This window comes from Urtica dioica, chromosome 12 (assembly GCF_054948205.1).
Source record: "Urtica dioica subsp. dioica isolate 48M chromosome 12, U.dioica_male_clone48M_v1_H2, whole genome shotgun sequence".
NCBI classification, from domain to species: domain Eukaryota; kingdom Viridiplantae; phylum Streptophyta; class Magnoliopsida; order Rosales; family Urticaceae; genus Urtica; species Urtica dioica.
Window position 1 is genome coordinate 10,657,019 of NC_142767.1, and position 26,376 is coordinate 10,683,394.

Below are 26,376 nucleotides of genomic sequence, written 5' to 3' on the forward strand. Positions count from 1 at the left end.
TTGATTTGAGAAATATATTTGATAGTAGATTGAATTGGGATTGAAATTGTGTTTTTGTTTAGAATCGGATTGGATTTGAGTTTATATTGTGATTAGAGTTGAGTTTATATTTGAATTTTGTTACATTTGAGTTGAAATTTTGATAACATTTGAGTTGAAAATTGAAATTATGATTTGAATTTTGTTTATTAGATTCAATGTCGTCCACTACTACTACTTCTAGCGGTAGTGGTAAAAGAAAAATTAGAAGACAACTAGCGCTTAACTCCGATGAACAAGGAAAACGAAGAAACACTCTTATGGGTCGGGTTAATAAGGCTAAAACACTTGGTAAAAAAATCCCGGTACAATTTGATGATAAAGGGCAACCAATCGGTAAAGAGGGTGATGAGTTGTCGAGTTACTTTGGCGTGTTAGCAAGAGAACACGTTCCACTTTCGATGCGTGATTGGAGATGTAAAGACAACGCCCAAATTAAAGAACGGATTTGGAACGAAATGCAAGAAGGATTTACGATTCCTATCGAACAAAAACACGATTGCCTTATGAGAGTCGGAGAAGCCGCAAGGTTATTTCGTCATGAGATATACAACGATCTACTCAAAGACATAATCAACGAACCAATCGCCTTAAAGAGACCGGCTTGTATTTTGAAATACTATACAAGTATCACCGAAGAAGATTGGATAGCATTTGTTGAGTATAGACGAACCGAAATGTTCAAACAAACATCGGAACATGGGAAATCAAATATCGGAAAAAGTGTGTACAAATCTCGAACGGGCCGAAATGGATATCGAAAGCTTGATCAAGAAAAGGTTAGATTCATTTTTTTCTTTTAGTTATTTCAAATGTTGCAATTATTTTTTAATTTATTATATAATTACTTCTTACTAGCATGACGAAACGGGGGAATGGCCTACAAAAGAGGAACTTTGGATTGACTCGCGAATGAAAGACGTAGATAACTACAAGGATGAGAAAGACAAATTGATGGGAGACAAAATCGTAAGTTCTTTACCTTTGTTATAACAATTAACCTTGTAATTTTATTTTCAAATAATTTTATGTGTAGAAAACGTTATCACAACAAGCATCGCAAGGGACATGGTTGCCGGAATCGGGAAAGAGTGTTTTGCAAGAAGCTTTGGGAACGTCGCGAGTTTGCGGTCAATCCAAACACACGTCGCGTTTTAAGTACTTTGTTCCTCCAACGCCCAACGAAGAAGTAATGAAGATGCGTCGGGAAATGAGCGAGTTAAAGTCTTTGGTGATGAAGGCATTCGGTGGAAATGGTAGCATTAATGTCGAGTCGCCTAGTGTCGAGCAAGTGAAAGAGAATCTCAACGCGAAGGTTGTTGATGATAAAGAGATGGCAAATGTTGAAGAACACGTCAATGAAGCGGTCTCTTTAGGTATGTTCAATTTTTTTTTTATCTATTTATTAAAGATAAATGTTTTGGTATTAAGTTATTGATAAAATTCTTGATTCGCTTAGAACACGACGATGTTGACGATCGTCCGAAGATCGATCCTATCATTGTTGATGATCGTCCGAAGATCGATCCTATTGTTGTGGAAAAACCAAATAGTGTCCGTGCTAGTTGCTCTTTGAATCCAACCACGCCGGTGACACCGAGTTCGGATGAAAGCGTCGAGTGTCTTCTTTTCATTGATGACACCGAGTTCGGAGGCACAATTCATGTTGCAAATGGGCGAGCGTACATGAATGGAGGCGTAGTTCATTTCTCACCTTTGGAGGAAGGAAACGTACGCGTGGCCGTTTTGGGGGTTTTGATTAAAAAAGCAAAATTGCCAATTCCCACCGAAGAAGCTCAAACCGTTGAAGATGCTATAGGCGGGTTTGTCTCGTGGCCGAAGAGACTCATGGAAATTGACTCGGGAATAGAGAGTCGCGGTCCGGTTGTCAAACAACTCTCAAAGCTCGGTTTTGAGAGTGAAGCTAGCATCGATGATGCTAAGAAGATTCCGTACAAGGTGATTAATCCAAAGTATCGATTGCTCGCTCAACATGCCAACAAAGTAATGTTACCGGAAGGGGATGTGATTATGGTCAATGTTAGTCCAAGTCTCGCGGCTATCCCGATTCCGGTGTCATTTGAAGACATTTCCGATTTTTTGCAATACTTGGAAATTGGCGCGGGGAGCATAACGGTTTATATGGAGTAAGAGTTTTCTTTATATGCGTTTTTTAATATCAATATTCAATATTTAGTGTTTTGATCAACTAAATATTTGTTTGTCATAGCTATCTACGATCGAGGCTAGAAAAGGCGAAGAAGACTCGAAATTTTTGTTTTATAAATCCGAGCTTAAGTTCGTATATACAAAATGACGACGAGGAGGCTTATTTGTCAAAACGAGTCAAGGACGTTGGAAACGTGGTACGACATTGCAAATTTGGTGAACTAGTTTTGATGCCGTATAACAAAGGTGCGCATTGGATGCTCGTTGTCCTCGACCTTTGGAGAAATAGCGCTATGTTCTTTGACCCGTTGAGAAATAAAATCCCAACGGATTTAAATCGATTGATAAAAAGGTAATATTTTGATTTCTTAAATAATTTTTATTATAAACCGTTCTAGATGTTTTTTCTCTTATAATCTCCGTGTTATATAGGGTTCTTGTTGATTTCAAGCTCGAGCATCAAAACGCCAATAGTAACGGGCAATCAACGTACATCAAGGCTTGGGACGCTCCGAGACAAACGGGAAACACGGAATGCGGGTATTTTGTCATTTCTTATATGCGTGATATAGTCGTAGGAGGTGTAGGAAAATTAGAAAATAAGAAATCCTATACAAAAGAGGATTTAGAGAGAGTTAGGGAAGAATGGGTAACTTATGTACAAACATTTATTAACTGTGACGATTAGCTAGTTTTTTCGAAGATGTATATATTAGGTTTTGAATGTTTTAAAGATGAGGATATTTGAGATGAATGTATATATTAGATATTTTTTGTATTGAAGATTATTTTCAGGTGCTAGTATCGTGTAAAAAACAAATTGTGGATTGAAAATAAATGATTCTCGCCGCGGCGAACTATACTTCTCGCCGCGGCGAGACAAGATACCGAGAGCAAGCAAATTAGAAATCTTAGTCTCGCCGCGGCGAGATTTTTTCTTCGCCGCGGCGAGTTTTTTAAAAAAAATTCATCGCCTTCCTACAACGCATTATATCCGTTGTAGAATCATCTCGCCGCGGCTAAGATTTGACTTCGCCGCGGCGACTTTCTCGCCGCGGCGAAGTATATTTTTCGCCGCGGCGACGTGCTTCTACAACGGATTGAATATCCGTTGTAGAATATTCTCGCCGCGGCTCGGAACGTACCTCGCCGCGGCAAATAACTCGCCGCGGCGAAGTATAATTCTAGCCGCGGCGAGGACCTTCTACAACGGAAAATCAATCCATTGTAGAAGCACGTCGCCGCGGCGAAAAATATACGTCGCCGCGGCGACATGTGTGAAAATATTTTAAAATTACACAATGGAATTAGACCGTTGTAGAAGCTTCTACAACGCTTAAGATTCCGTTGTAGAAGCGTAGTTTCTACAACGGATAATTAAGCGTTGTAGAAAGCTGTTGGATTCTACAACGGATTTTTAAGCGTTGTAGAAGCTTCTACAACGCAGGATTCTACAACGCTTAAGAAGCGTTGTAGAATCATTCTACAACGTTTTTTAAGCGTTGTAGAATCCTATTTTTGTAGTAGTGTGTGATGCATGAATGGGCGCACGGGTGTGGCATTAATTCTACCGTGGACTCGGTGCAAGTGTGATACACGAGGTGGGTGGTACATATATGGTTCTGACTTGACCGAGGACTCAGCGCATGTACGATCCGCAATTGATGGCGCGAAGATGAGAATGGCATGCTAGGGACGACTAGCTCAGGAATGGCACGCGAGTGATCTCGCAGGGAGACTTGGGTGCATCGTGGGGCAATGGATGACGCGAAGCTTCTTGGCCAAGGACAAGCGTACGTGACGATGGTGAAGGGCTTGCTGAAGATTCGCATCGTGGACTCGTGCCGAGGACTTGGCCTAGGGATTCGTGTCATGGACTTGTGTGATCAAGGATTTGCGTTGTGTACTCGTACCGAGGATTCATGTCTAGGAGTTGTGCCGAGGATTTTGCTTAGGATTCGCGTCATGGGCTCGTGTCGAGGACTTGGTTAAAGGTTAGCCATATGGACTCGTGTTGATGCCTTGGTTGAAGTATTTAATCGAAATATCTTTAATCCGATTCAAGAATTTGTATTGAGCTCACGTAACTTGAGTTGACATCTTGACTTGGGGATTTCATCTCGTTCCTCATGGTTTCGAGTTTTTACGGTTTACACACTACTCTAATTTTGACTTAGTGGGCCGGACATACATGCTCTGACTGTGGGAGTTTCAATTTTCTACGATGTGTTGCTATAACAATAGATGCATAAGTTTTTTTTAGGATGGCGTTTGCAATCCATATTATTTTTTTAGGGTATAGTAATAAAAATTTAAATGTTGGGCCTCGTATAGTAAATACCATTGTTAGTTAAATTATTCACTATAGCACTCCCTTTAAAACTTGAAAACGTCCAAAAATGAAACCTGCATTAATGTGCTGGTAATAAATTTAAATTTCACATTTGTTATAGGCGACATCATGGAGTTCTGTAATTTTTATCTTATACATTTGTAATTACAGTATCATCTCGTATGGATATAAATACATTGGTTACCATTGTATAATTGATCTTCCAAAGATTTTAATTTTACTTGCCAACACGTTTTAAGATCTCTTTTAGTTCAGTTGTCTGAAAATAAGTCACTTTTTTGTTTTCTTTTTCAGAATCTAGGATTATTTTATGAAAGATCCGTTGTACCTGGCAGAATTTTTCTCGGTAAATTGGTTGTCGATGATCCTATTTTTCATTCTCTGCATCACTTTCTGTCTATACGATTTTGTTGCCTCATGATTATTTACTACATATTACAACACGTGGCTTTTCAATAGACCAAGTATCACAGAACCTCCATGAATTCTCGGGTTCATATAACCAGCTCTATTAGCTTGTTTCGTTGTAGTGAACATAATATAAAATCAATTAGCTTAAACAAGACTGCTGGGGATTTAAAAACATAGGAATTTGGATAAGTATCTTTCTGAGTTACATAATTCCGAGTTCTTTTATGTTAAATTATTGTCTAATCATTCAGTCCATGTGCCATTGACCCTTCTTTACATCGAGCTTCCCAAATAATTAAATAATTATCTCACTTAACATGTAGTTAAATTATGCCGCATTACAAATAAAGAAATTTTGGCTATAGGCTATAGCCTATAATATAAATTTATTTATCCATTTCTTGGGATGATTAAGCTCAATTCAATCATTGAGATCCACCTCGGTTGGAGGGCCTTGATCATGGACAAATGTCTCTCTCAAATTGGATGAAGTTTTAAATTGAGTAATTCGCTATTAAAAAAAAAGTTTCAGTGCTTTTTTAAGAGAAAAAAATACAATGTATATCCGAGTAATATTGTGCTGTTATATCCGAGTGTTTACTATGACAATTTTAAGGATAAGAAAATAGTTTCGAGTAAATCATGAAGATTTAAATAAAATAATTGTGGTAAAAGTTTTCGCAAAAATTATAAACTATTTTTTGTAACTGATTTAAAAAGATATATACTAACTAATTTAAACAAGAAAATACATTTAATGGTATGAGTGACAAGATTATTTTGATATTCTCCTAAAAAAAGATAAACAAAAAAAAAATAAAGAATTTGATTTTTTTAAGTAATCAATCATGTACGTACAAGAAGTTGTTGGCTAGGCTTTTTGTTTGCATTTATAGCATCTTTCGCACTTTTGCTTTCTTTAAGAGTGGTTTTGTTGGGAAAGAGAGCAAAAGTTGATAAAACATCAACTGCCTTACACACTTTGCACTAAGCATCTGAACTAGCTAAAGGTTGTTTGTTGCTAATAATTTCCCATGCATATCTTATCTTTTTCTTCAGTGGTTCTGATAATAAAGCTCAATATATAAAAAGAAAATAAAAATGAACTCTTCTTCAGTCAGTGGTTCTGTTGAAAAAGTTATCACAGGACAAAATATTGTCAAACAACATAAAGCTAAAGTGAAAACAAAAACAAGAATAAATAAAGAAGAAGAGAAAACCAGGACTAGCTTTTGCCTGCCAAATTTGGTAAACTAAAAATATGCTTAAATGCTTACGCTTTTTTAACTAATTTTTTATTTAGTTGTGTACCTAGTTGACTTGGCTAAATAAAAGTCTAGCACTACTTGCACACTCTTAAAGATCTAAGTCAACACTATTACCGAATCACATCCCAATTCTCATGTATCGAGAGAGTTGTGCGTAATAAAGTTTTGCGAATAAGCTCAAGTCATTTATAAATGTATTAATTGATCAAATTACATCTTATAATAATAATCCCAAATGTGTACATATACATCAATTGATATATGTTTTGTTTTATTAGTGATCTTCCTAGATTGGCTATAGCATGATGCATGCATAAGTGGAAGTTGTATTATGCATATATACACACACATACATATATATTACATATATATATATATATATATATATATATATATATATTATATACTAGAATTAGCATTTAGGTCAACGGAGATATGTGTTATGAGTTGAGCAAGTTCTTGGCGTGCAGGATTATATTTTTTTTCGTGGGCGGTTTGTGTGAGGCACGTAAGGACCCATTAGAACTCAAATCCGTATATAATGAATTATAGTATTAAAAAGAAAAAGAAAAAAGGCATATTATACAGAGTGTGAAAATTATTAAGCAAAGCATATATCCATCTCTTCAAGCTGCAACCTGGCTTCCTCTTTCCTTAGGCCCTCTTTAGCTAACGTGCATGATCAATAATAATAATAATAATAATAATGATAACATTTTGTGGTGGTTAACTGTATAATCACTTAATGTTTCTATCTATTGATTCTACTGTGTTTTAGTGTTTTATGGTGTGAACGGTTGTTTAGACACGGTTGTTGCGATAAATTACACACGCAAGCGCACATGTCACTTAAGTATTATAGTATACGTGAAGTACGAGTATCTATCTCACGGAAACTAGTAATTTTAACGATTAAATTAACTTGATGCGAAATGATTCCAAAGTATTGATGAGTGATTATTACGGTTAAATTAAAATTAAACAAAGACAAGTAAACAATAAATCAAACGAGATTAACAAGAAAAAGCAGGGTCACGATGACTTCACCAAGATCTAACTACGATGATTATCTCAATTTTATTTTTTGGGACAATTAGGCCAGTAGTCCAATTGTCCACTCTACTTTTAAATAGTCAAAATTTCATTTTATTATAAAAAAAAATAGCCCACCATGCCGAAGTAAATTTAATTAACTGTTTTAGTTAATTGAGTTTATTTTGGCGTGTGAGCAATTTTCTTAATAAAATGAAAGTTTGCCTAGAATCTTAAAACAAGCTAGGGTATCGGCTAGTTTCAACAATTTCTTCTTTATTTATTGTTGCCTCATTCCTTCCTATGTTACTAATCTCATTATTTCTAACATATTCACTATCCTCTCTAAAATGCTCTAGCAAACTTATTATTATCCTCTCGCCTTCTAATCCTATTGAAACAATCACATGCATAAAGAACAAAAATTCAAACGATTACACTATCACCTAGAGTTTTCTACTATATCCTAGTTCAAGAATGATAATTATAGAAAAAGCCCGATAATTTACTATTTTGAAAAAAAAAAAGCAATCCTAGATAATAATTTAAAGGTAGCTAATCAATGAAATAACAATTTGCACGGCTAATAATCAAGCAGACACGGATGTGAACGACAATAGAGAAAAAAAAAAAAAGAGAATCATCAATATGATAGTATCGGTTCGAGCTACATCGTAGCCCCATAAAAATCTAGCCTCTAAATGAATTCATAATCAAACACAAACACAAAATAATGCTTGAAAGCAAAAGAACAAACAATAAAATTAAAAACGAATTTATATTATATAAAAACGATGTTCAAAAACATTTTAAAGCAAAAAAAGTAAATAAAAGGGAAAAGAAAGAAGAAATATTGAATTCGGAGAAGAAGAACGATTGAATTTGGAGAAGAAGAACTCGTCGAGTTATCAATTCCGTTGAAGAACACTTTTACATCTTCCAAAAGCTTTTAAAAACAACCAAACACTCCACGAAAAACTAAAGAAATGGAAACATATGTTTTTGTGGTTAAAATATACTTAAGTAGGTTTTTGGGTGTTTTCAGAGTAATCTGGGAAATAAAATGCCAAGTTTGAGAGGCTTCGCATCGTGCTCAGTGGGTGACTACCCTGCGGTGGTGAATGTGTTTGGCCGAGTTGAAGCTCTAGAGAGACAGCGCGGCACGGTGATGGTTGATGGCGCCGCGGTCATGCGTTGACCAGCGTGATATGCGTTTACTTTGTTTGGAAGTTTCCGTTTTGTTCCGTTTGACTTCAGATTTCTTCTAAATGGCTCCAATGATGTCCCAACACTCGATTGTGCACCCAAAACCTGAAATTCACTACAAACTCAAAATAACCATCAAATAAAGTTGAGAACTAGTTAAATTAATTTAACCACGGAAATGAGAGATTCACATGTATAAAACTTAGTTATTAACGATATGCCAATATTCGATTCTAGTTTTGAATCTGATTCAATTTGAGGTTCTATCTTTACTTGTGGACTGGTGTTTAATATCTGTATTTATAGGTATTTTATCCATTATCTAATAAAAAAAACTCTTATTTGTTAAAAAAAAAAAGTGTTTTATGATTAAAAAAAAAAAGAAAAAAGAATACATAATGTTTGACAGATAGTCTTTTCACTCGACACTATTAATTCTTTATAAGGCAATAAAGCAAAATAGTCAAATAAAATTTTGTCATTCACAAATTAGCCGTAGTTTTGAAATTTTTGAATAAATAACCTCTAGGCTCATTAAGTAAATAGGGATGATTAAAATATCAGTTATTTAATTTGAAAATATCTAAAAATAGGAATGAAATCAAATACATTATAATAAATTTTTAAACTAAAAAAGAAACAACCATTCAAACAGAGTTTAATAAATAAATTTAAAAAAAGAAATTAAAAAATTAAAACTAATTAAACTTAAACAAAGAAAAAGACTTTCATTTGTAAGTAAGGGAACCCGTTTTACACAAAGTTATAGTGTTTATCAACAAACAAACATGTGGTACCTAGGATAGCCTAATGGTAATTCCACACCACCTCCTGTGTGGAGGTCGTGGGTTCAATCCCCACTGCAGCAAAAAAAAAAAATAAAAAAAAAAATAAAATCAACAAACAAACATAATACTATTATATAAAATATGGTTATTTGTATTTTAAACACCTAAGTAATTGTGTTTATAAACAAACAAACCGCTGATAGCTGATATTTATTGTTCTTTTTAATAAAACAATAAAACGTGTTTTTTCCATAAGAAAATAAAAGATATTGGCGAATACTGTTATTATGATTAATAAAAAAAAATTTCCAAAATAATATTGACAACCAAACGGGAAAAAATCAATTACAAGATTAATATTAAAAAAATATGAATTATAAGAACGGATAAAATAGTAGAATAATCAAATAAAAAAAAGAATTTGTTGCAACTAATCACTCCCCTAGTTTCTTTTAAGATTTTAATCGAAATTTCATTTTATCAAGAAAATAGTTTATCAGATAGAAGTAAATTAAATTAACTATAGCAGTTAATTGAATTTACTTCGGTCTGATGGAACTATTTTTTTAATAAAATAAAATTTTGGCTATTTTTTAAAAAGACTATAAGTATTGAGCTACTGGCATAATTGTCTCAGTAAAAACTGCCTAAAATAATGAAAATAGTTAGTTATTTAAATAAAATAAAAGATTAGATATTTCTTAAAGGGCAATTAGTGCAGTAGCCCAACAACACATCCTCTTAAAAAATAGTAAAAATTTCATTTTATGAAGAAAATAACTTACCAAACCCGCAGTAAATTAAGTAACTGGAGAGAATTAAATAATTCTCTCTTTAGTTAATTGATTTACTGCGGGTCTGATGGCTATTTTATTTATAAATAAAATTTTAGTTAGAATTTTAAAAGAAGTTAAGGGATTGACTAATTGAGTTAATTTCAAAGTGATCTAGTTTGAGCAATTTCTCTTATATTTATATTATTATTATTACTGGAACATGCTCAGCTGAAGTCTGAAGATAATTGGATGCTATATATTTATGTGGTTGATATTGGTAAACGAGAGAAAACATTTAAATGGTTCGTGTCTATATATGCAAAACCTATCAACAGAAATTGAAACTCATAAATAGGTTTAGAAAGTTGATAATCCCAAATCAATCATCGACCTTTTATTAATTACCAAAATAGAAACAAAAATCAGAACTATATCATTCGTGTACTGAATTACTACTCACACTATTTAAAAACCCTCGTTAATTTTTTTCTTTCAGGGGCAGTTTTAGGCTGTTTAATTTGGTAATTTTGTTCCCTGTGCCATGAGTGTGATAAAATGTGGATTAAAACATTTCAAAGGATCTTATATTAATAGTTAAGTCAGCTATAACTAGCTGGATTTAAGGCCGGTGATGTATATACAATTTGATTGATAAAGTAGCATTCTAATAAATAAATAAATAAAATTAAAAAAAAAGACAACGATCGTAGAGGTTTTTATTTACCTATCTTGTTCGAAGTAGTTTACCAGTTTAATTTTAATAGCACACAATTGATATAAGAAAGCAAATTAAATTCGTGCTATAAAGTGAAGTGTATATTTTGAAACTTAAAAACCTTCAATGATATTGATATAATCATGTTGTGCGAAAGTAAGTTTCTTCAGGCATTTGTTCTTATAAAAATTGGCCGCGACGCTGATACCATTTTCGTCACTGCGATAGTTACACGAAATTAACAATTCTCGTGGTATTGGTTACTTGATAAGAAAGTTCTTCAATTAAACAATGAAATTGATAGTACTTGGTGAATTTTTTTAAGGAAAAGGTTAATTACAGTCGGTCCACAATAGACCAATTACTCACTTTTTTTAACATTATTATATTAAATATATTTACCAATTAGAAAGCGTAGCATGAGTGACCGGACTTCTTGAGTCTGAATTGACCTATTTCTACCCATTGTAAAAGTTAATTAGTCATTCTAATTTATGCTTAAACTTTTCATTTAATTGATTGTGTAATTATATATTATGTAAAATGAATTATTAATTAACAAATATAATTAGAAAACTAACTATTTTGCATATTTCATAAATTATGTGCAGGCATTGCAAATTTATTATGTTTATAGTTCACAAATAATTTTTACGTTTGAAAACCAGTGAAATTTCACAAATATGTATCACTCATTATAGTTGCGAGGACATCCAGAAAGACAGTATTAGTAGCATCTCCTATGCACAACTTCAAAATTCTATAAATAGAGTTTTTCTTCTCGAATAGTAAAAATATCAAAATTCTAAAATTTTATATTTGGAATAACACTGTTCATTTGGTGTAAAAAAATTATAATAAATGTTTCATCATTATTATAATCTTGAATTAAAAGTACATATTTTAATTAATCCAAATTTAATCAATATGTTTTTAACTGTTTAGAGTTTTATTTCTAATCCAAATTAATTTCTTCAATACCACTTAAATTATACCAATAATTAAAAAAAAACTATAGATATCAAAACAAATTAACTCAATTAGTAATATGTAATTTTCATATTTATGTTTTTTTAAGGGTAATTTAGCAAAATAGACAACTTAAACGTTGAAAATTGCTAAATAGCCAATGTTTTGTAAATATTAGGTAAATAGCCAATTTTCTATATTTACAAACGTAAATATCAAGTAAATAGCCACTGCCATATTAAGCCACGTCATCATTTATGGCTATTTACCTAATATTTACCAAACCTTGGCTATTTAGCAATATCAAACGTTTAAATTGGCTATTTTTCTAATTTTTTGTTTTTTTTAATGGTGTATTATTTATTCCCTAAAAATATTGTATATTATCTATGTAATTAAATTTATTAATTTTCAGTTTTATTAATTACTTTTTTATTTTTAAATAATTTATTATTGATTTATATTATATTTTACACATAATTGATAAATAAAATACAATTATATTTTTATATATCTAATTAGACATTACAAATAACTAAGAAAATTAAGACACTTAATTTAAAAGTTACTTTTAGATTAAAAAGCCTAATAAGAAAGCATATTATTATAATATTTTATTTTGGGTAAGATATCGTGTAATACCATTAGAACAAAAAAAGTATTTGGTGTAACAGTTGCACTAAATTCGGTGTGAAAATTGTTCCAAATTTAGTATATGGAGATGCTCTGATTAATGGTGCTTATCGAGAAGCTCTAATTTTGCCAAATGAGTGTAACATACATGAATAGATTACCTGTTATACCAATTTTTGAAAACTTATCGACAAATACCGTTCGTTTATTTTTCCTTCCCATCCCAAGACTTCGGAAGAAAAACGATGATCCGCTAGAGCCTTGGATTGGAGTCCGAATATAACCCAGACGCGTTCTATTTTCTTTGGGCATTTCCTCGCGAAATTGTTAATTAACAGATTTTTCTAATCTGTCTATCCATGTTTTCAATATCTACAATCTCCAACTTTTCGAAATTCACTGCCTGAACCAAAGTGAGCATACATAACATCTGCATCACTGGACCAAGCCGGTCGGGACATACTTATCCAAAGGCCTTGAAAGAAGCTCAGAACAAAAATATTATTAGGTTGGGATTTAACATAAAAGAAGCGGCCTTGAATTCTATCAGCCAAAACTTTCAAGTCATCCAACTTTATTTACACATCTTTATTGTCCCGATTAAGTTCTTATTTTTAATTTAATCGAGGCTCAACGAAAACAGAAGTTGTCCTCGGGGGGATCCTGAAGCAGCCCGTCGAAGCTTCATAAGTAGACTTCTTTACTACCGGATCGGTAGATTTTAACTGTTGCAAAACATATTCACATCAATAGGGAAAAGAAAGAAGAAAAAAAAAAGCATTATTATAATGAAAGGGACAAACCTCGAGCATTGAAATAAGCAGTTTTGACAAATAATGTAGATTTTCTTTTCAATTCTAAAATGATCATTCAGTTTGGGATTCATCTTTGTAAAACATATGACCGGGATTGTTGAAAAAACACAAAATGAAGTAGCTAAAGTTGAGCTTGAAACCACCGTATGATTTTACCTGTACAGGATGCATTTGGAGGGTTTTCGCTTTTAGGACAGGACTAGCAAATGACACCTCAGTTGGGCATGCATTGAAGATAACAACAATGTATGAATAGCTGTGATGAACAAAGGGTAAATTCAGATATTAATCTAAAAAATTATGATCCAATCGGTATAGAAGGCTGGGAATTCATCTGTACTCACATTGGATCCAGCTGGGATATTCCTGGAACACCTTCATGGCCATCTTCGATGCCCATTACTATCACTCCCGGGATCGACAAAGGACCAGCATTGTGGAAACGCACCCGTTCCTGATGACATGAACCTCAAAATCAACGCATATCTAAACCCGTGGAAAATAATAAGATACCCATTCGAAGTGTTTTGATTTAATAGTAGGAAACACTAGATGATAACAAAGTGTTAGCAAGTTTTACCATAATCGTTTGGAAAGTATGCAATACCACTATGAATTAGCGCATTTTTTTTATTTTAATTGAAATTAAATTGCTCAGGCTGGGCATGTTATGTCTCTGGTAAAAATAATCATCTAGGATATATTATGGATTTTCACCTGGATTGCATTTGATGTCTTCAACCGGAAAAGAGGTGATGAGTATCTAATGCGTAGCAAGTTTGAGAAATTCTCCAGCGTCGCGAGGATGTGAGTTCTCTGTGGTTTAAACGACAGATCTGCCAATCTTGGTTTTATTCTGAAAGAAATTCAATATTATATAAAATCTTCAAATCACTTGCTAGATTGATTTGCGGTTGCGAAGGAATGGTTCTTACAATGGCCAGCTCTTCTCATTCTTCTCTTTCGGAGGAAGACCAACCCCCCAGTTGTTCGAAGTATATGTAAAATCAAGCCTGATTAGAAACATGACAAAACATAAAGTTAAAGAGGATATTCATTTTCCATACAATTCTTTTTTTTTAATGAAATGAAAACGCTCGGATTCTGCTTTAACCAAAGCAGGATATCAACTTTAGCACTACCGTACACAGAGAAAAAAAAATTGAAAATAGTAATAGACCTGTTAAACCAATCGCCGGAATTGTATGAATCACGGTCAAGAGACTTGGAGCGGAGAATCTCGTCACCGGCGTGGAAAAACGGAATTCCCTGAAATTAGAACAACTTCGACATTTAACCCTTGGTGCATTGACCAAATACAATGAACAATACTACAAAGTACAAACCATAACAACAAATCAACTTTTCAAAATACTCCGCAAATAAAAGGTAAGAAAGTGGTAGCTACAGCTAAAACTTAATTTTCCATTTTAATCATTTAATGTTAGTAACACCTGTGATAATGCTATAATACTTGTCGCCAAATGATTGATTCTGCATCTCTCATCCACGGAAATGTTCAGAGGAGTCTACGCACACGTACCTGTCTCAGATCAGAACCCTAATTTTTGGTGTCAAAGTACCACAAGTCTGATATATCATACCTTGAGGCTTATGATGTCAAATAGAGTTTCATTGTCATGAGCAGAAGCATAATTAACCTGGAAAGAAATAAGGATGTCAGTCAAACAAACAATGAGACGCAGAGTCCTATACCACAGCTACGTATTCGTCTTTTATTACTTACAACTTAAATAAATATAAATGAACCATCAAAATGAAACTTGATAAAACTTAGGTGTGAAAAATACAAGATTGAGTTTTGATGTTATTAGGGATTCTATCTTCAGATGTATTGGGCTTTGGCTATCTACTTTAGATCCTGCTTTTAATTCTTTTTCTCTCCGGATATCTCTCGAGATTGGCCCAGCGCCCTGTAGCTTGGGAATCATCATAGTTGAAGCTTTCTTATTTTTTTTAATTTATTTAGTTTCTTCTAAAAAAACAAGATAGAGAAAGAGGATCCGATTCCTACAAAATGAATTGGTTTAATATGAATTACGGCCAGATAAATTTGTTTCTACATCGATATATGTCAACACTTCTTTACAAATGATTTTATAATGCACATAGAATATATGAGCAGAGTCGCGAGTAGACAAAACATACGTCAACAAAAAAAAAAAAAAAGGAAAAAAAAAAAGGTAAAAGTAAAAAAAAAAAAAGTCCTTACCGTTTCTGCAGGGCACGATGCATAACCAACCGGTGACCCATCATACGTTAACACTTCAGATCCTTTGACCTAAAGAAATTGTTAGTTTTGAATGTCTAAACGCATTTTGATATAGAAACCACCAGTCGAAATAAATCAGAGTTAAGATTGATACACGAAAAGCTGTAGTGGAAATGGAAGTATGATTCCAGAATCGTATTAGAAAGTTGCAGATTGTATAATATATCCGCATAATACTGGTGTTGAAGGAACTGGGACATTACCGCTTTTCCCGAAGAATTTGTCAGCACAAAATCTCTCAAGTTGGCGGCAATTGCAACCTGAACAATCAGTAACTTTGGTCTTAATAAAACCTTAGATAACTTTAGAATGTATAGTGCAAATGAGTTCACAAATGCATTTCCATATTTTACCTGGATGTGATCAGTTGATGCTGCAAGCATTTCTTGAGAAGTTGTGCCATGATCGTGGCCATTGGGCTGCAAAACAAGAAGCAAAATGTCGTAATAGACATTTCAGTAAGTAACCCCTGTAGTAATGAACATTAAACCTCAATCATCTAAACAGATCACATTTTTTTTTAAAACACAAGGAGAAGGTTATAATAAACCACGAGATATATGCTTACATATCAGAGTGCCAATTTTGAAAAGGAAGAAACTGAAAAAACGGTTTTAAAAAATTGTTGAACTACCTGCAACACTAGACCAGTTACAAATCCTTGCTGAAGAGGATGACCAAATGGAGATCCACCAAGTATCGCATCTCGGATTCGATCATTAAAGCTATACCCACACACACAGACACATATAGTTGAAACAAAAACTAGCATCTATACTGTAAATGGTGCCGGTGATGCAGAAACAACAATAGGAAATTGAACATCAAATGCAATAATAAAATCATGGAATACAAGTAACTTTATGGCAAAAAGGGTCTAATAGGTATGATAAACATCGGTATAGGTTTATATGATGTTGAACTGACTGGATATGATCAGTATAGTGCAAAAATGAAATAAATAAAATTAAGAAAATCAATACTAAACAAGAGCACCGCAAACAATATTACAAATTGGAGTCTTCTATAGAATAGGGTCTGAAAGAAGGTCAAAGAACTTAAAGACAGCACATAACTAAAAGAACAATGCTTACCTCCCGATTCCAGAACCGTACAGATTGGCTTGTGATGCATTTACACCACGTCCGTTCCTAGCAACTTCCCCAAAGTCCCATCCTTCACCATATCTAAAAGTATGGGGAAAAAAGGAGGGTAAAACATATAGCAAGACATAAATAACACATAGTGTGATGTACAACCAAACCAAACCAAAAGAGAGCCTACATATAGACGCTTGAACCATCAACACCATTCATTTCCTTCGTCAGGCTGCTAAGTACCTCCTTTGCTTTTACCTAACAAGAAAATAGTATCATTAACTTTCTGTTTACACGCGCATATTCCCGACTCTAAAGTCGTCAACCATGTCTTAGAATCAATTGATACCATTGTTCTTTTCATTATATGACCCATAAGGTCAAAACGAAAGCCATCAACCTGAAACATACAAGTTTAAAATCTTAAGACCACGGAAAGGAATATTATATAAAAATGAAGTAATAACGGCGCTATAAAAGATATGGTTTACGACAACAATTGTGCAGTGAAAGACATCACCTTATAATTGACAACCCAGTGAAGAAGATCATCTATAATTAGACGCTCAACCATAAAATGCTCACTGGCAGTGTTGTTAACACATGTACTGTTCTCAACGAAACCATCAGTGTTTCTTCTCAAATAGTAACCTGGAACAATCTGTAAACATGTCATATTTTAGGAAGCTAGACAGAGTAGACAAGGTGAAACACAGTAGCTCACAACCTTATCAAGAACTGAATTCTTATCAAAGGGCCCACTTGCATGTAAGTGATTATAGACAACATCTAACACAACTCGGAGTCCAATACGGTTAAGTTCCTGCACCAGACCTCTCATGGGATAAGCAGGCTAACTTTTAAAACATGAGACAATAATAAAGAGAAATGACTCTGAAAAGGATATATATTTAAAAATCATAAGAGGCAACCACATTTAACACATGAAAAATCAAATACGAAGTTCGTATTCATTTCAAAGATAAAAACATACCTGAACCATACTTCTAAACTCAATAATACGACAAGAACCGTTTGGATTACTTGCATAGCTTCCTTTAGGAACTCCCCAAAGAATAGGATTGTAGCTTCATAGAAGAAGAGATACTAGCATTTCTGAGTTAACAAAGCATCTTACCCGGGTAAAGTTTTCAAAAAAAACAAAAAAAAAACAAAATCTAAAGCATACCCCCAGTTAAAGCCATCATCGTTTTGGACAGCTGTAACCAGAGCTTGTTGCTCAGCTGAATCTGGAGGAAACTTCTCAAGGATTTTGGCATCTGAGAAGACAGCCATGAACAAAGACAATATGAATTTTACATCATATCCGAGTTTTATAATGGGAAAAGCACGATGTGAAGAGTTTACAAAGAGAACACAATGTTAAATTATCTTGTATATATTATGTAATTAGTATAGGATATTATTTCCTGTTTTGTAGAACTAATTTAGTGCCGATTATTCTAGGATATATTCAGTTTTATTTTCTTTCCTGTTTAGCAGCTAGGTTACTATTTTTGTGGGATTTAGTTATTTCCTTGTATTCTATATATATGTTCATTCGGTTAATGAGAATTATTCATTCCGCATATTTTTATCTATGCTCTCATGGTATCAGAGCCACAAACACATCAAACACATCTATAGGATTTTAGCCAATTCTCATGGCTGATCCAAGTATTAATAGCACCGGTTCTACCGGAAATTCTTCTCGGTCTGGTGGATTGAATTCTATCACCACCACCGATCACCTTCAAACCCATTCCATCACTTCTCATAAACTGAATGGAAGTAATTTCATGGAGTGGTCTCAATCTGTCAAACTCTTCGTTCAAGGGAGAGGTAAATTTGGTTATCTTTCAGGAACCACGATCAGACCGGACGCTAAGGAAGATCTCATCGGCTACAACACTTGGGAGGCTGAAAACTCGATGATAATGTCCTGGCTTGTGAATTCTATGGAAACAAGTCTAGGAAGAACATATCTCTTTCTTCCCTCGGCAAGTACAATCTGGACGGCAGTAAGGGAGACATACTCAGACCTCGGCAATGCTGGCCAACTTTTTGAGATCAAGTCTCTATTGAGGAAGGCTAGGCAGGGCGAGAAATCCATGACGCAGTACTACACCGATCTCAAGATGCTTTGGCAGGAGATGGATCTTTACTGCGATTACGAGTGGAGCTGCCCGGAAGACAGCGCCTTCTATCAGAAAACTGTCGAGAAGGAGAGAGTATTTGATTTTCTAGTTGGCTTAAATGCATATCTCGATGAAGTTAGGGGCAGAATCCTTGGTCGAGACCCACTTCCAAGCACACGCGAGATGTTTTCAGAAGTCCGCAGAGAGGAGAGCCGTCGCCAGGTCATGCTCAGACCCGGTGCCAGTGATGCCTCACCAACGCAGCCGGAGATGAGTGCCATGGTGACTTCCAAACCGGATTTCAGCAACCGGTTCTCAAAGAAGTTTGACCGGCCGATCTGCGAACATTGCAATAGGGTGGGACACATTAAAGCTAAGTGTTGGAAACTTCATGGCAAGCCGGCTGATTCACAACGATCCTTCAACGACAACAAAAGTGCTCTCCAAGTCTCTCAGCCGATAGCAAGCAGTCCCGGGGCTCAGTCATCGACTCCAGAACAGTCCTCCTTCAATAAAGACAACTTAGAGCAATTGTTTAAGCTATGGACCTCTCATCAGTCATCCCTTCCATCATCATCCTTAGCTCAGAAAGGTATCCAAATGACAGCCCTAAAAATATCCTTAGATAATTCTAATCCATGGATCCTAGACTCAGGGGCTTCAAATCATATGACTGGCTTTCATTATCTGTTTCACACATATTACCCTTGTTCTGGTCATGAAAAAGTGAAAATTGCAAATGGATCTCTCTGCTATTGCTGGGAAAGGTTCAATCATTTTATCCTCATCCATTACCCTCTCCAATGTTCTTCAGGTTCCTAATCTTGCCTATAATTTGTTATCTGTCCATAAATTGTTCACAATGTAAGCTCATATTTGTACCTACTGGTTGTGATTTTCAGGACCTATGCTCAGGGAAGATGATTGGCAGTGCTAAAGAATACGGTGGGCTATACTACTTCACCTCTGAGGCAAACTTGAGTAAACAAATTCAGAAACCTCATTGTTCTAGTTTCTTTTCATTATCTGATGAAATAATGTTATGACACTTTCGTTTAGGCCATCCAAGTTTCGGTTATCTAAAACATTTGTTTCCTTCTATGTTTCAAAATAAGAATATTGATCTTTTACAATGTGAAATCTGTCAATTAGCAAAACATAAAAGGTCTAGTTTTCCTACTTTGAAATATAGTCCATCTAAACCTTTTGCTTTAATCCTTAGTGATATTTGGGGACCATCACGTGTAAAAAATATTACTAACACACGATGGTTCATTACTTTCATTGATGATCATACTAGAAACACATGGATATATTTGCTAAAGGATAAATCAGAGGCTGAAAATACATTTAAGATGTTTTATAAAATGGTTGAAACTCAATTTAATAGCCGAATACAAATTTTAAGAACTGATAATGGTAGAGTATTTTAATAAAATCCTGGGTGATTTTTTAATTGAAAATGGCATAATCCATCAAAGTTCTTGTGTTGATACACCTCAACAAAATGGAATTGCCGAAAGAAAAAATAGACACCTACTTGAAGTTACTCGAGCCTTAATGTTTTCAATGAATGTCCCAAAACATTTTTGGGGGGATGCTTTGCTAACTGCTTCATATCTAATTAATAGAATGCCAAGCAAAGTTCTTAGCTATAAAACCCCTATTCAAACACTCAAATTTTTTTTCCTGAAAATAAATGTTTCACACATCTTTCTCCGAAAATTTTTGGCTGTACTGTCTTTGTTCACATTCATAATCATAATAGAGGAAAATTGGATCCAAGAGCAACTAAATGCATATTTCTTGGCTTTTCCCCTACTCAAAAAGGTTTTAAATGTTATGATCCTAGCTCGGGTAAATTCTTTGTAAGTATGGATGTTACATTTATTGAAAACAAACCCTTTTTTGATAAAAACCCTCTTCAGGGGGAGAAAAATGATAATGAAGAGTGTTTTTGGGGAATTAAATACTCTGCCTATTTCTTTGCCTAAATCCGATTGTGTGCATAATGATATTTCATCTTATAATGAAAAAGAATCTAATTCTATTGAGGAACAAAGCACTGATTTTCGTGTTAACTCAAGAGTGCAATCGGAGAATGAAGTTGAAACCCCGGCATTGTCATCATCGGAACCGGACTCGGGTCAAGGTAACACATCTCCACCTTCTATCATGTCTAACTCACCCATAGCCACTGAAACTAGTGATGAGTCAGTCGAAGACCTAGATGAGCCTATAGCCCTAAGAAAAGGTACCAAAAATTGCACTAAGTTCCCTCTATACCCTATGTCAAATTATGTCTCATATCAAAATCTTTCTCCCGCTTTTAGAGCATTTACCACAAATCTTATAACTGATAATGTTCCTAGTTCTATACAAGAAGCTCTAAGTAGTCCTAAATGGAAGGAGGCTGTTTTAGAGGAAATGAGAGCTCTAAAGAAAAATGAGACATGGGAGATAACCAAGTTACCTAAGGGAAAACGGACCGTTGATTGCAAGTGGATTTTCACGATTAAGTATAATGCCGAGGGGATAGTTGAGAGATACAAGGCGAGGCTTGGTGCTCGAGGGTTTACTCAAACCTATGGGCTTGATTATGAGGAAACCTTTGCCCCGGTCGCTAAACTTAATAGGGTTCGAGTTTTACTCTCCCTTGCAGTGAATCTTGATTGGCCACTACGACAATTCGATGTCAAGAATGCATTCCTCAATGGAGAATCGGAAGAAGAAGTCTTCATGCAACTTCCCCCGGGGTTTGACCAAAATTCCATGGGAAAGTGTGTCTCTTGAAGAAGGCTTTATACGGGCTCAAGCAATCTCCACGAGCTTGGTTTGGAAGATTTTCAAAGGCAATGAAGGATCAGCAATACACACAAGCCCATAGTGATCACACCATGTTTTACAAACACTCTCTTAATGGTAAAATAGCCATATTGATTATTTATGTGGATGACATTGTGATGACAGGGGATGATGAGGCCGAACTCGATAGGTTGAAGCATTTTCTAGCTCGACAATTCGAGGTAAAAGATCTCGGAAGCCTCAAGTACTTCTTGGGAATGGAAGTTGCGAGGTCATCAAAGGGAATTGCAATCTCACAGAGAAAGTACGTGCTTGACTTGCTCATGGAGACTGGTTTAATCGGCTGCAAACCTGCCTCTACACCGATCGATCCAAATCATAAGCTTACCAAGTCAAATGGTGAAAATCTGGCTGATAAAGAGAGGTATCAAAGACTGGTTGGAAAGCTAATTTACTTGGCTCATACGCGGCCAGATATTGCATATGCAGTGAGTCTCGTGAGTCAACACATGCACAGCCCATCTAAAAGTCATCTAGAGGCAGTGTATCGCATTCTACACTATCTCAAAGGAAGCCCGGGAAAAGGAGTTTTCTTCCAGAAAAATGACAGCAGGCAGATCGAGGTCTTTACGGATGCTGACTATGCCGGATGCTCAGACGACCGACGATCAACATCAGCATATTGCACCTTCGTGTGGGGCAATCTTGTGACGTGAAGGAGTAAGAAACAGGCTGTTGTGTCTCGGAGTAGTGCAGAGGCTGAATTCCGAGCCATGGCCCAGGTTATTTGCGAAATCATTTGGATCAGAAGCATCTTGAACGAGCTACAGATCGAGTTCACAGCTCCTATGAAGCTGTTTTGTGATAATAAGTCGGCCATTAGCATTGCTAATAATCCAGTCCAACATGACCGGACCAAGCACGTGGAAATCGATCGTCACTTCATCAAGGAGAAGCTAGAAAAGGGAGAAATCTGCATGCCTTTTGTTCCAACATCAGAACAGCTTGCCGATGTTCTCACCAAGGGACTTTACAGACAGAAATTTGAAGACTTCATAACCAAGTTGGGCATGATTGACATCTTCGCACCAACTTGAGGGGGAGTGTTAAATTATCTTGTATATATTATGTAATTAGTATAGGATATTATTTCCTGTTTTGTAGAACTAATTTAGTGCCGATTATTCTAGGATATATTCAGTTTTATTTTCTTTCCTGTTTAGCAGCTAGGTTACTATTTTTGTGGGATTTAGTTATTTCCTTGTATTCTATATATATGTTCATTCGGTTAATGAGAATTATTCATTCCGCATATTTTTATCTCTGCTCTCACACAAACTTAGCACACCAGAAATAGTTCTTACCGGGAGACTTCCATTTCTCCTTCTGATCATCGACATCCCCAAAATGGAAAGTTGGAAGTAGATGAACATGAGTAATACCAGCATCTGATAATTTCTTTAGATGGCAAACTCCTGCTGAGTCCTAAGCAGTAGACGTGGATTTATAAATTTTATTAACATTTACTGTATTTCATAAACTTTTAAATGACTATGATTCAAAGGTTAAAAGATGACTACGTTTTCTCATAAATGTAATGCATTCAGATACTCTGCAGTGGCGTAAAGTAAAAATATTCTCTACATTTTCTACCAGAATCTTTTACTGTATGATATCCCAGTTTTAGTATTGTAATGCCTGACAATATCACTTGCGTAATAATCTAGTCCAAGATTAACCAATGTACGGACTAAGTACACAAAAAGTTCACAATGAAATGTAGCCTGTTAAAAATATCTCTTTTATAGAGAGGACGAGAAAATAAATACCTGCAAAGTGAAAGCCATATAACCGCCACAATGTTCCTTGTCTACAGTCTCATCCATGGCACTTAAAGAGCAAATCAAGCAGATATTTCCAGATTAGAGCATTCATAGTTTGTCTTGAACTCAGTTACTAAAAATGGTGAAGTTAAAAAAATGTTTTTTTTTCTTTTCTCTCCCACGCTTTTCGTTTGAACGTGGCCTAAGATTTCATGGCCACGTAAAGTTTGATTCTAGTTTTATATTAGATGAAAAAAATTAAGTTTTAATACCTCGCTTCATCAAGATGGTAAAATTATTCGTTTTAATGAAGAAAATACCTATATTGATAGGAGCATCAATAAAATTACAATCGTTACAGAGAAACACAAGACAGCCAAAATCAAACAAAAATGGAGCTAACAGCAAAAACTGATCTCCTTAAACATCTTTCCAATTATATACAATCAGATTCAAGACAAAAATCTAACAAGATTCGTTTATTTAAACCCAAAGTGATGCTAAACTCTGAAAGATGAACTTTTATTTTATTATTGCATCTTAGGGTGTAAATTTTAACCACTAACAAAAACGTTAGGAAGATCTTTGTGGTTACCTGAAATCCCTTACATGCAATTCATATATACTTATGTCGGAGAAAGACTGTAAATCGGGCTTTTCATTTGCAAATCCATCCCACCCTTCCGGCTTAACAGCATCAGAATCAAGATTGACAAACAATGTCCTGTTTCCATCTGCTGAGAGCCTGCCAATGCAAAGAATCACATATGAGCAGAAAACCCCATAAACCATCTGATTTACAGTTGCTTAGCATTCACTTTCTCTTTTATAGATTTTTTTTTATTATTATTTCTTTAGGAGACGACAAGCTTACCCTCTAGCATATGGATCATTTGCAGTGCACTTTTCAATTTTCAGTGTACTAGGATGATAAACAGACACTTCATAAACGTAATAGCAACCGTCCCATGATTTGGGTCCTTTAGTGCTCCAAACACCATTAGCCTCTTCAAGCTCAACAATTTCTGTAGGAGTTCCACCCAATGGGTCCTTATAAACGCATGCGCGAATTGCCTGTTTCAATACAGATGCAAGTTGACATAGAGATGAAACACTCACAAAGTAAATCAGGAAGACACAATACAAGTAAAAAATCACTCTCGAGTAAAACTCTAAACAGCGACAAGCATATTATAGAATAACATACTTGGGCAGTTGGTGCCCAGAGGAAAAGTGATATAGCATCATCAGAGTAAACGGTACCGAGCGGGCCACCATAAGAGAACAATTCATCTAACACGCCACCCAACTGCAAACCAGTAGCGCCGCTGCATTTCCCATCAGCTGTAGAAAATGAGAACCAGCAAGTCATGAGACTAAAGCTTTAGGCCTTAATCGTTGCTGAGTTGCAGCACAAACTTGTTCGTGAAAACAGCGATGAAAAAACTTACGCTAGGTTCAAATGAAAAGTCCGAGAGAGAAAGGAAAATAGGATATAGGAGAGAGCTTGGAGTAAATTTTAGGGGGGAGCTAGAAATTTGTTTTTGGGCGGGCCTGTGTATGATTTTTAAATGTAACACTAACTAAAATAGTGAAGAAAATTAAACATAAGATAAATATATTGAGGGGGTGCTTAAGGCCTAAAACTTGCGGATTATAATTCATCGATACACTTTTCAAGAACCGTGATTTGTGTAGATAACCGAACAAGACAGTTGCGATTCTAGATCAAAACCAGACAGACAAACTGATCTTATTCTAACAGCACAATGTTTATTGAATTGAAAGCTGAGCATGGAAAAAAATTAAATAACGAGTTCACTCACCATCAAAAGCCGCGACGGCCAATTGGGACTTGAGCAGAGCTTTGGTATCCAAACCAGGTGGCACTCTGTAAGCTCCATAATCACGGATATGAGGGAACTTTTCAATCACCTATAAACATAAAACTCACACGTACATTACCATTTCTAATCATATATATACAGATCAAAGTAGCAATAAGTCTAATTTGAATTCACATTTTGAGGAAGTCCACAGATTTCTTTTTCGAGCTTGATTTTCACGTCTTCACCTGTAAGTTACAAAAATAACATATTTTTATCAAAACAGAGCACTAATAATCTTTAGGTTATATAAAACGCCATGAGTCCGGACCTCGAATCCCATCAATTTCTGCAGCAGACAAGCCCGCTCTATCGCTGGCGAAAAGACAGCAATAGCCATCGCCAACATCCAAATTCCATGCGATGATCGACTCGGAGACCCAGAACGCTCTCGAGTACAACAGCGAACACTCCTGAGACCAACCACATTGACAGAAAAATGATAAAAAGGAAACGATGCTTAGGTGGTTCAGCGATTCTCGAATCCACATTTCGAGAAATCAGGGCACGGAGAGCGAGAGAGAGAAGAAAGTGAACCTGAGAGATCGAAAGAGAAGCGTGGACGGAGGGCATGGAAGAGGACGCAGAGACGCAGCGGAGCCGGGTAGAGCTGAGCCAGGATCGTACGACGTGGGAGTGTTCAAAACGACGTCGTTTTGAAGAGGAAACAACGGTCAGTTGGCGCGGTGGCGGGATAGGGCGGTTGGAAGTGAATGCGGTGGGAGATGGTGGTCGCAAAAGTTGAGAGAAGACACGTGTCACTGAACCAACCATCATCACTCTTCTCTTTCCCTAAAAGGAGCTTTCATTCATTTCACGAAAAGGCACGTCAAGCCTATATGGCAAAACCAAACGTACCCCTCTCGTCACTCGTTCGTAGTTTGTCTCTGATCTCCTGATATTTTCAAACCACTATACAATATTTTGTTTGTTGTTAGTCGCTAGAAATCACAAGAAAAATTTAACTTATACATAAAAAAAAAAAAAAAAAAAAAACGAAATTTGTTGTAACTAGCCAAGTTTTTTGTAATTCTTATTGGGAGAATAGCCCGAGTTTCATTTTATTAAGCAAATAACCCATATTTTCGGCTCAGACCATAACGCCGCGGGTAAATTCGCGAATAGGTTAATTTAATTAACCTACTGGAGTGAGTTAGGTT

General features: G+C 35.3%; 1 protein-coding gene across 2 annotated transcripts; it reads right to left on the bottom strand.

The window, feature by feature from the left end:
* Nucleotides 1-12,625: 12,625 nt before the first annotated feature.
* Nucleotides 12,626-26,152, bottom strand: LDA (limit dextrinase). 2 transcript variants are annotated; one of them, XM_089603094.1, is made up of 29 exons: nt 26,075-26,152; nt 25,754-26,008; nt 25,488-25,629; nt 25,352-25,404; nt 25,157-25,265; nt 24,538-24,674; nt 24,205-24,404; nt 23,926-24,075; nt 23,337-23,397; nt 22,872-22,992; nt 17,754-17,844; nt 17,559-17,652; nt 17,292-17,387; nt 17,085-17,225; nt 16,914-16,964; nt 16,752-16,822; nt 16,562-16,654; nt 16,102-16,192; nt 15,821-15,886; nt 15,671-15,727; nt 15,408-15,476; nt 14,779-14,835; nt 14,629-14,703; nt 14,355-14,443; nt 14,110-14,187; nt 13,892-14,030; nt 13,519-13,628; nt 13,331-13,430; nt 12,626-13,084 (listed from the first exon to the last, which is right to left on the bottom strand). In XM_089603094.1, the coding sequence occupies exons 2-29, from the start codon at nt 25,991-25,993 to the stop codon at nt 12,974-12,976; spliced, it is 2,892 nt and encodes a 963-aa protein (XP_089459220.1). In that variant the 5' UTR covers nt 25,994-26,008; nt 26,075-26,152; the 3' UTR covers nt 12,626-12,973. The 2 variants fall into 2 exon arrangements, with proteins under 2 accessions (XP_089459220.1, XP_089459219.1); XM_089603093.1 differs by having other exon boundaries at nt 25,754-26,152.
* Between the last annotated feature and the right edge of the window lie 224 nt (nt 26,153-26,376).